The sequence below is a fragment of the Struthio camelus genome, chromosome 26, assembly GCF_040807025.1.
Source record: "Struthio camelus isolate bStrCam1 chromosome 26, bStrCam1.hap1, whole genome shotgun sequence".
NCBI classification, from domain to species: Eukaryota; Metazoa; Chordata; class Aves; order Struthioniformes; family Struthionidae; genus Struthio; species Struthio camelus.
The window spans coordinates 7,938,015-7,949,015 of NC_090967.1; the positions used below are offsets into that span (position 1 = coordinate 7,938,015).

Below are 11,001 nucleotides of genomic sequence, written 5' to 3' on the forward strand. Positions count from 1 at the left end.
GGTAGGAAAGGGCTATGCAGTGAGGTTATGATGGCAGAAAGTGCTTTATTAGCTCATGGCCTGGGGGGAGGGGGGGTCTCAGGAAGGAGAGCAGCGAGACCTTCTGCGCTCAATCTTTAAATGCCTGCCTCATCCCTCCAATCTTCAGAGACTCTTACTGAGGACAAGAAACCAGAGTCAGGCCTTGGCTGTGCTGCTTGCTTATCTGCATCTTCCTTCTCCGTAGTTGTGTCTGCAGATTTGTTGCCTCCTCTGATTCTAGCCTGGCCTTTTCCTCTTCCTGCTCCAGAACTTTAGTTTGGCTTTCCCCTTGACTCAGAGCTCAGCCTGTCTCCTGTCCTTTCAGTTTCTTTCTCCTTTCCCGTTTACTTTCCACTGATTTTGGTTCTCTCTCCTTCTTCCTTCTGAGCCACCAACCTCACACCTGTATTGTTTCTTCTCCTGTCTCATCCCAGTCTTCAGTTTCCCATCCTCTGGAGGAGGGATCCTGGCAAGTTTTCGTATGCATGCAGTGTCCCCATCAGAGGGACTCAATATCAGCCCTTTGAAAGGCCACCTAGGATCCATGGAAGTGGGGCAGAAGGGAGGCATTTCACTGCCGACTCGCCTTACAGCTCCTCCAAATGTCCTGTCATGGGCACTCTTAGGAGCTGGGATTCCTGAGGAGCCTGGGCTCAGGGCATCTCTGACATAGCTCATGTTTCCCCAGTGCAGGGCTTGGAGTAGGAGATGCTGCCCCCAAGGTTGCTCATAGGCCCAGCAGATGCATCTAACAGTTAAATGGTTGAATTAGACTGAGAGGAGAGAGGCTGTTAGGGTGAACTGGTGCCACACAGGCACTGGTTCTTATGTTTACGTTTTAATGGGCCACCATTTTTCTCTCCCTGTCCCCACGGGATTTGTTGCCTCTCAAGTCAATGCAGTCCCAGAGATGTCACAAGGATGATGACAGTCCCCTGCCTGGGACAGAAAAGAAGAAAAAGTCTGGGCCCTGATTTTTGTTTCAGTTGGATGATTTTTATTTATACTAAATGCATCTTCCTTAAAACAAACAAACAAACAAACAAACAAACAAAAGTAAACGTGAAGTAAGGGAAAGCTATATTAGGTCTAAAGTTATCCTGAGTGATTCCAGATAAAATGCATTAATTTAAAAATATTCAAACAGTGCTTCTTATCTGATACAATTTGAAAGAAAAATTCTCAGCCTTAGCTTGGAAATATGACTGGCTAAGCCTCTGGAACCAGTTATATTTAAGTACTAAACAAAATTTTGATCCCAGGTACCTCTTGTGCAAGTGAAAAGAGAATATTTCCTTCATTTTAGTTTATTCAACAAGTTGAATTCAGTGATTGGTTCAGATGAAATCATGAAACTGATTGGGAGCTGAAAAAAATAAATCTGTCAATACAAAAAAGGCCTAGAATCTTGGAGAAACAGCCAGTGCAGTTTACTAGCTACGTATAACGCTTGAATACGTCTTGCATTTCATAACTTAGTTCTAAACACAAAGCATATTTTGTTCACCTCCTTCCTCTTTTTTTCTGTTCTTATGGTTCATTAATGGACATTTATTTAACAAACAAAAATAATTTCAAAATGCTAGCTTCACGCATTTGCAATCAAATGACAGTCTTTCTCCAAGCACGTATTAAGGAGGAAAAAAAAAAAAGGAATATTCATCCAGTAAATAAGAAATGCATTGGTCCATGCATCTTAAAATGGGGAAACCATGAAGATAAGACTAGAAGAACGTGCAGATGGCTTGTAACAGGGGCACCGTCTGAGCAGGACTTCTATGCTTTCTGGAAGGCCACATTTTGCTGTAACGCTAGCTCAGGGTGAGCCAGCCCCGCTCCAGCGAGGAACGGCTCCATAGACAAACCAGAGGTGAACAGATGAGATGAAGTTGGGGCACTTGCATGCTGGGCTCCAGCGGCAACGGGACGCCTGCGGTGTGGCATGCCCAGGCTGCCCTGCAGCCCCCAGGCCTCTCACCAGTCCCAGCACTGCCACACGGAGCCAGCGCTGCCCCAGCTGCTCTGCTTGCACCAGCTAACAGAGACAGCCATGGAGTTAGGCAATACCTCTTCTTTTTAGATAACAGCAACGACTAACTTCAGGGTGAAGGGCTTCAGCGAGATGTGAACATTTCGGAGTTGCCAGCCCCTCCAGCTGAGACCTGGGCCAAAATGGCTAACTGACAGCCCGTTGAAGACACAGCAGGGTACATGGCACAGTGCAGTTATGGTGCAACAGAGACCGTGAGGCACGGGTGCAGTGACTGTAAAGAGGACCTGTGTTTTGCTTGGTTTTGCTGCTCCCCCACCTCGTCTCCTCCCATGGAGTTGTGGTTTCCAGACAGCTGTGCTGATGCCGCTCCTGCTTTCCTTGCTTGATAGCGAGGACAAGGCTGGCCATAGGGGTCAAGAAGGAGGGTTTTTTTCTTCTTCCTTCTAAGCCTCCTCCCAGCTTTGCCCCCTTTCTGACGTGCCTCTCTGCCTAGGCGGGTGAGTTGGGGGACCAAAAGGAGCTGCCATCCTCCAGCCAGGGCGCAGCCCACTGCCTTGGGCAAGTCAGGGCTCAGGGAATCCCCAGGGCTGGCCTTGAGGGGCAGCGTCCGAAACGTGAGCTGAGCCTGGACAGACTGCGGGTATGCAGCGAGTGCAGGGCCCTGGGCGAGCCCAGGGAGTCTCACAGCAGCCTGGTCCCCTTGTGAAGGCTGGGCAAAAGGAGAGGGTTTGAGCAGCATTCCCCAGGGGAGAGCTGCTCACTTGGGTTGTTCAATGCCATGCTAGAGGGCAACCAGGACATGGGGCAGGGCTTCGTGACAGGGCTGCAGCTGGAAGGAAACATCTTTGGCATCCCTTTTGGCAGGCTGACAAAGCTGCGGCCTGTAGCAAGAGGCTGCTGTTGGGTTGCCCTTTCCCTGCCCCATCTCCACTGCAGGAGCCTTCCAAGCAGGAAGGGCCTCCAGCTCTCCAGCTCCATGCTCTCATGGTCAGCCTGGCCTGTAGCCAGGAGGCAGCAGGAAACCCCTAAGGCTGCTAGATTCTTGGATGAGGGTCTGGGGTGGGTGGAGGGTGCCCAGCTGCAGCTCTGGCTTTTGCAAGAGGACCCAAAGTAAGCTGCTCTGCCATCGGCAGCATCTGTGCCCCACTCTCCAGGCCTGCCAAGCCAGCCCCGGCCCCAGCTGGCTGGCCCACTACGGCAGGTGGCCCCAGAGGAGGATGTGGCCGCGGGGAGGTCCAGGCCTGCCACAGTAGCCAGCCTGGTTACAGGCTCTAGGACACTCTGGGGCCACCAGGAGAGCCCAGCCACCCCTGGTGGTGACTGGGTCAGGCAGCAAGGCTGCAGCTTTGACCTTATCCCAGGCCACAAGGGGTGGGGCCTTAACTATCTCTGGTCCTGGGCCACGTGTGGTCCTGACCACACGTGGCCCTGACAGCGTGTGACCCTGCCTTGCAGCTGATGCAGCAGCAGACAACGGTTCTCTCCACCTCCCATGGCAGCTACCTGAGCCCCGGCGTCGCCTTTTCCCCTTGCCACATCCAGCAGATCGGTGCCGTCAGTCTCAATGGGCTGCCAGCCACTCCGATTGCTCCAACATCAGGTGAGGGCCTGGTGTGGGCCAGGACACAGCGAGTCTTTCATGACCAATGAACCCCTTGCCCCAAGACTCAGCACAGTATTTGTACAGAGAAAACAGCTCCCCATATCCCATCAGGTTCTTACCAGACAGACGGATGGAGGGAGCAGGAGCTTTATGGGACCTTGAATCATGCAGGACCCCTTTTCTTCTTGCTCTGCAGGGCTACATTCACCTCCTCTCCTGGGAACAGCAGCCATGCCAGGACTGGTAGCACCCATTTCAAATGGATTCACTGGAGTGGTGCCATTCCCAAATGGCCATCCGACCTTGGACACAGTTTACACCAATGGCCTTGTGCCATACTCAGGTATGGACAGCTGGAAGAAAACACCTAGACACTTCAGGAACTGCAATTAGCTCCTTTTTTCTGCATTCCCCACCCAGAAGACTTTTCCTAGCCCTCTACCAGCCAGGCATGGAGACTCACTGGCGCATGTGTGTACAGTTCCCTTTGCTGTGCTTCTGATTCCATTCTTCTTCTTTGCAGCCCAGAGCCCTTCAGTAGCAGAAACTTTGCACCCAGCCTTTTCAGGAGTTCAGCAGTACGCAGGTAACAGCTTCCCTTCTCTCCCTCAGTTCCTGGTGTGACTGACCAGTTTCTCAGGTAAACAATTTGTTCTGTCTCCTTGGAACACAGCTGTGTATCCAACCACCACCATCACTCCAATTGCTCAGAGCATTCCTCAGCCACCTCCCATCCTGCAGCAGCAGCAACGAGAAGGTGAAGATCAGGGTGGGAATGGAGGGGTAGGGAGGAGAGGGAGGGGTGGCCCATGGAGCTCATCTTCTGCACTATAGAGCCAATGGAGAGGAGTCAGCACTAATCCTTTGCATTGGAGCTAGGTTATAGAACCAACCTTGGCTTTGCAGTGAGTGGACTGTAAGGAGCCAGAAGATGCTGGTCATGCAAACCTCCAGAGCTCATCACTGGTCAGATGTCACCTAGAGCAAAGCTGGCAGCAGTCAGTATAACACCACGCTCTTGACACCAAAGGGTGTAGAGTCAAGGCCTTCCCTATGGAGGCTGGGGAGAAGGGGACCTTCTTCCCCTCTTTGCTGATGCTAGAGTCACGCTAGTAACAGTCAAAGTAGGCTCTCCAAGGCACCCTCCTCTCTCCTCAGCCTTCGCAGCCTCAGGGTTTGTTTTTCAGCTTATTTCAAAACTCATCTGGATAGAATTTGGACCTAAAGGAATCTGTCTGCTCCTGCTTCACACAGCAGGTGCCAGGAAAAGGACAGCTCCCTGTGCTTATCTGACTCACAGGGACCAGGTCAGCCCGTAAGTAGGATGTATGGTAACTGAGATTTCCAGCTGGGGCTGTGGCTCATGGGTCAAATGCAAATACAGTTGCAGTTTCCATGCAGAGGTGCCTGCTGCTCTGGGCAGTGCTGAGCAGGGGTGGGAGAGTATGAAGAAGGAGCTCTTGCCTCAGCTGATTTCTTTCCACAAAACAGCACCCAGACACTGTCAGAGACTTGTCATGCCCAGCACCCCAGGTGGGAACCAGGAAAGCTGTGATAGCCAAATCTGCTCTCTATAACCTCTAGTTCTGCATATTGCCTCCCAGATGCTGTTGGACAGCCACTAGAGCCCTTTTCTTTGGACCAGTGATGGAAAGAAGCCAGCAAGGGGAGACTGAGACAGCCAGAGGCAGTGCTGAGGTTTTCCTCCAACACTGTGCTCTGAGCTGAGCCTATTTCTCTTCCCCTTTCCTTTGGGGGCTGTTTGTGCTTGGTCCCTCCCCATTGCCCCCATGCCTGCAGGTCCTGAAGGCTGCAATCTCTTCATCTACCATCTCCCTCAGGAGTTCGGAGACAATGAATTGATGCAGATGTTCCTGCCCTTTGGCAATATCATCTCCTCCAAGGTGTTCATGGATCGTGCCACCAACCAGAGCAAGTGTTTTGGTGAGTGCTGATGCCCCCAGGCAGGAGAGCATGGCAGATAACTAGGACACTCATGCATATGGCATAGAGCCAAGAGTTATTGGCCATGCCTGTGTCCTGTCCTTCAGGTTTTGTAAGCTTTGACAACCCATCCAGCGCACAGACTGCTATCCAGGCCATGAACGGCTTCCAGATTGGCATGAAACGTTTGAAGGTCCAGTTAAAACGACCCAAGGATGCCAACCATCCCTACTGACAGCAGCAAGCAAGCAGGAATCACTTCTGCAGCACAGGTAAAGCCAGCACCCTCACGGCACTGTTTCTACGTGCTGACCAGGGCTGGGGAGCTGCAAGGCTGGCTGCTCCCTGAAGGGATGGGGAACTGAACACAGTAACACAGCCCACAGGGCAGGGGCCTTACCAGCAAGAGCCCAGCCTCACAGTAACTGAGGAAGGTGACCAGGGCAGGCCAGAAGGTAGACAGATTCAACCAAGAGTCTAGATCATCAGGCAAGTTTGGAAATGAGGAAGGTCCAAGGTCAAGCCAGAAAGTCAATCTGCAGATCAGGATCAGGTCTGGTGAGGGTAACCAGGGCCAAACACAGCCCAGTGATTGCCAGGCAAGTCCATAGTGATGGGACAGGACCAAGGTCAAGCCAGCAAGTCAATTCACTGGGTCACAGTCCAGATCAATAATGTCCGTAGCCAGGCACGTCATGGATGTGGCTGAGCTGGAGATCAGTACAACATAGCTCAGGCAGGGATCGAAGGCCCCAACAGCCAGAAGGACTCAGATTACCTGCCTGTAGTCTAAGGAAGCTTAGACATTGCTTTCCTACCCCTCCCCACATTTGTTCATCAAACCCAGTGGTTTTGTTTTTAGCTGGGCACGTGCCCTGAAATTAGTCTGGAGAACTCTTCTAGGGTAAGACAGGGCAATCACATGATTCACAAGGATCATAGAAAAGCAGATTGAAGAAAATAAGCCCTTGCTGCAGGCACATTAGGTGTCCTCCTGCTTTATTCAGGTTAGTTAGTTCCGGGACAGCAATTCAACACAGAGACCAAGTGATCCCACTTCAGATGGGGCCAATCAATTGGAAGTAGGGCAAGGAAGGGTCATGTCTGGAAATGGTTCAGCGTCCTTCATGATAGCTGGCTTCTCTTTGCTCAACTTCCCTGTGCTGGAGGGTTTTGTCACAGTAGGCCCATGGAAGGGTTTGGAGCAAAGAGCTCAGCAAAATCTGTATTCGGGTCTGCAGAACCTGTCACCATGCCTACACAGTTGCACTCATAATGCTTGCTACAACATCTGCTGAGCCTTAGATGGCCGCCTCTGGTGGCCACACCATCAAGAGAAGCTTATGAGCCTAGGGTGAGCCCTGGAGGGCCACAAAAGAGCTGCCTGACATAGGAGCTGGCTGTTAAAGGGTTACCTCCTGCCAGTCACCAGACTTGGAACAGGGGCCAGACTTGGCCCCTCCTCAATGGGGCCATATTCCTCCACATTTAAGAAGCAGCAGCTCAAAGCCTGAGGTTTGCACATACATCCTCCTAATCTCCCAATTCCACCCCCTCCCCTTTCTGTTCAGGTGAGGGGAAAGTCCAGAGGAAGAATTTCTGCTTCAGGTTGATTTACAGCGGCCAGTAAATTTATGAACTCTTTTGACATCACCCCTTTCCTTCCCTCCCTCTCTGCTCCTCACCTACCCACCCCATCTGCCTTCAGCCCTCCTCCTCAAAAACATGAAATTGACGAGAAGGCTCAATATCTGCCCAGCAGGAAGATTCTTGCCAGGATGGACTCACGTATTTGCTGCTAATGTGGTGCATAGCAAAGGGACCAGAAAACCAGCAGACCCTGGGGACCTGAAGCTCTTCCTCTCGGGGTATGCCTGGAGTACACAGACCAAGAAAATCTACTAGTGTGTCTCTAGGTTACCGCAGTGATGTACAGGACCTTAGCCACCCCCACCCCATCTTCTGTCCCTTTCATAGATAAATATAAATATATATATACAGTCTCTATTTTTTTTTAAAGTGACTCACAGGACCAAACTTTTCCATTCAGAGACTGACTCCGTGCAAGAGGGGTTGGAAGCAAAGGGTTTACCTCTGCAACAGTGTCTCCTCAACAGGCACTGCAAATAGGCCTGAACATTTTGAGAGGATGGACAAAGAGCAAGGGAGAGCACACCTCTCTGCTCAATGTTAGCAAGAAGCAAGGAGAAAGAGAACTACATACCTCCAGGATTAGGGCACAGCCAGCTACTCAGCTCAAGAGTCACTCACCCACCAACCTTAGCACCAGCTTGGTTAAGGATCTCAGCAGCTCTCAGTCTTAATCTTCCAAGGGCTTCTGCAGACCAAGCTCCTGGAATTTGGTGCCAAAGCCTATCCTGAACACTCCCGGATTAGGCTGAAAGCACAGAAAGTCCCTTTACCTACAGGAACTGTACTGCCTCCGCATGCATGGCACAGACCCGTGTTTCATAGCTCTCCATGGTAACAGGGAAATGTCTTGATCAAGGCAAGAGAAGATGAGAGAGTGTGAGCAAACGCCATCTCCAAAACAGTGACAGAAGCCTCCCAGGGGCTACACACTGCCTCCACATGTCGGAAATAACCTAAAGCTGGTTAGCAAGCATTTCCAATCTCCAAACCAAATAGGACATTTTCTCCTGCAGAATTTAACAAGGGGGACTCGCTTCTTATACCCTCCGTAAAGCTTTTCCAAGCAGACACAAGGAGGATAGTATGATGAAAGAGGGTTTTCGTTCTGTTTTTTTCTTCCACCTCCCCATCCAAAGGGCAGATTATACAGTATGCAGCATATATAGCTATAGATATATATACATACACTTAAGCACAGAACATAGTTCAGAGCTTGATTTAAGATCCCCAGAGTGGGGGGTCTTTCTGACAAGGCGCATCCATTTAACAACTTGAAACAGTCTCTAAGTTTCTACCAAAATATGGAAAAAAGAAAAATCTTCTGAATAATTAGTTTCGATCTTTCAGAGTTTGATAAGGTACCAAGAACATTCCTCTGTGTGTGTGTGTGCGCGTGTGTGTATGGGATCAAACATGAACAGAGGGTTGGCGGAGAAAGGTTGATGCAACTGATACTAAGGAGAAATCTGAGGACTTCAGAGGACATCAGCCACTTCTCATCCTCCTCCAGTTTCCCTTTGTGCAGATGTCTGTGACCCAGTCCCTTAAGTACATTCACATCTCCTCAACCACCCCTCTGTCTCTGATGCTGAGAGTTTATGAGATGGATGAAGCAGTGGAAGTCTGTGTGTTTCTATAGTCCATGTTTACTGATTGTAAATACCATTTTTATACTTAACATCTATTATGTACGTGATTTGTATAATGTACTTTATTTCTGCTACAAGTAATTTCATGAAGTTTAAACTTAATCTAATTTTGAACAAAAGAGAAAATGACCAACAAATGCAAAATGGGAAAAAAAGGACTTTGGAAATTCTAGGTTAAGCTGGTTTAAAATAAGCATTTACAATCAGTTTCTTCCATCACAGTTACTGATGTGACTGTACAATGTTACAGGTGAGATACAAGCTTCGTCAATGTCAAATTCCTCGCTCTGGTCTAAAAAAATCTTAAATTTATTTAATAAAAGTTTTACTTGCTAAGTAACTTGGGATTTTACTCCATGTGTTAGTTGCAGCTGCTTTTAGATTGTCTTCAAGTGTAAGCACTATCAAAGACCTGAGGTGAGGAAAGCCTTTTTCCACTCAGCAAGTCATCTGTGCATTAGTTAAGCTTTTCGCAGAAGGATGGATGACAGTGCCTGACTCCTGTAAAATACAACCCTGCCTTACTCTGTATACCCCACAGTGTCCCAGGGTCTCTAAAAAGGCTGTCTTTGGATTTTTATTCCAGTCATAGGATCTGACCCCAAAAACTCAAGTTTGTTATATTAGCCCAGTTGCAACAGGTTAAGTTCAGCAACCCAACTCTAGCAGAGCAAAACACAAACCAGGCACAACTCTTGTGTGTAGATCCCAGGCTTCTTAAAGAACTCCTGCGTACTCTGTCTATATTAAGAGGACAGAACAGGTTCTCTCAACAGCATCATGAGGGGAGGGGGGCAGGGGGAGAAAAGAAAAGACAGACAGAGCTCAGCCCAGCAAACCGGAGAGCAACTGCCCAAACTCCCCTTCTCTGCACTGCAAGTGAGGAGCACACTGGGGTTAGTAGGGAACCAACACCGTTTGCCATGGCCACGATTCAGTTTCCCCTTCTACAAAAGCATGAATTTTCCTGGGACTTTTCTGAGAAGGTGGTTTGAAAACCCTACTTAACAGGGCTAGAGAAAAGCAGAACATGAGGTGAATTAAATTTAGGATTACCTCAACTTTTGAGGCCCCCCTTCTCCCTGCACCAACACAGTTCTGTGGTGCAAGGACCATGGTGTTCACTGCAAACATGAAGAGCAAGCAGGTGTATGCATGCGTTTAGGAGGAGTGGGTTCAAACTCCGGAGTGGAGGTGAACTGCAGCAAGTTCCTACCATTTCCATGCAAGCCCACAGAAAGCTTTGTCAAGTCAAAATCCATGGTCCATGATGTGGACAGAAGAAGCAAAACACCAGCTGGTACCTGTTCCTGTGCTGTGAATGGAACATACTTGCAACTCAAAGCACCATGCACCATTCCTACTTCAGACCATAGAAGTAACCAGGCTGCACTGACATCCCTTGCAGGCACAAAGTTCTTATGTTTAGTTCAGAACAGGAGTGCACTGAATCTAGCATCTAGCAGTCAACAGAGCAGGGAACAAGGGTGCATAGTGTCCCTTCCCCAGAAAACAGCCTTACACAAACTGGAACATCACCTCTCCTTGAGAGGGGATGCAGGCACATTACCAGCTCCCAACCTGTTTCCTCTCTCTTTGGAAAGGATCAGCTAAGACTGAAGAAACATTGAGATTGGCAAGTCTCTGCACACTCCATTTTAGTCCTATTTCCCCCCTGCACAAGCCTGGTTTAATACCTGCCGGTCCCAAAAGCTTCCAAACCCGTTGACCAGTTTCTACCAAATGTTCAGCTCCGAGTCTTGAAATTATTTCAAGATTCATTTGCAGGGGAGTTGGGAGCGCAGGGGGAACAGGACATGGGAACGACACATCAAAAAAAAAAAAAAAAAATCCAACCATCTTCCCAGACAAGAGCCCATAGAGGAACCTTTCCTAGCCCCAAATCAGGAGGATTCAAGCAGAGACTGCTTTTTCTTAGCCCGTACAACTAATGAACCACAATCCATACCCATAACAACACTATGTTAGAGAAGAGTTCCCCCCATATCCTTTCTCCTGTTCATTGCAGGAATCAACAATCAATCTTGGTATTTATAGCAAGGAACAACAGGCCCGTGCTCAGAGAAGCCAATTCACCAACCTTCCTGCACAGAAGAAGCATCAGCATGTGACACCAA

General features: G+C 49.2%; 1 protein-coding gene across 8 annotated transcripts in view; it reads left to right on the forward strand.

The window, feature by feature from the left end:
- CELF5 (CUGBP Elav-like family member 5) overlaps nt 1–9,203 on the forward strand; it is a 41,972-nt gene extending 32,769 nt beyond the window's left edge. For 4 of the 8 annotated variants that reach the window (XM_068920028.1, XM_068920031.1, XM_068920035.1 and 1 more), the window contains 7 exons: nt 3,470–3,614; nt 3,814–3,960; nt 4,141–4,203; nt 4,291–4,374; nt 5,418–5,561; nt 5,669–5,833; nt 7,133–9,203. In XM_068920028.1, the coding sequence (XP_068776129.1) occupies nt 3,470–3,614; nt 3,814–3,960; nt 4,141–4,203; nt 4,291–4,374; nt 5,418–5,561; nt 5,669–5,796 (711 nt within the window). In that variant the 3' untranslated portion in view covers nt 5,797–5,833; nt 7,133–9,203. The remainder of the gene's footprint in view (nt 1–3,469; nt 3,615–3,813; nt 3,961–4,140; nt 4,204–4,290; nt 4,375–5,417; nt 5,562–5,668; nt 5,834–7,132) is intronic. The other 4 variants (XM_068920032.1, XM_068920034.1, XM_068920030.1 and 1 more) reach the window with 3 other exon arrangements.
- Nucleotides 9,204–11,001: the final 1,798 nt, after the last annotated feature.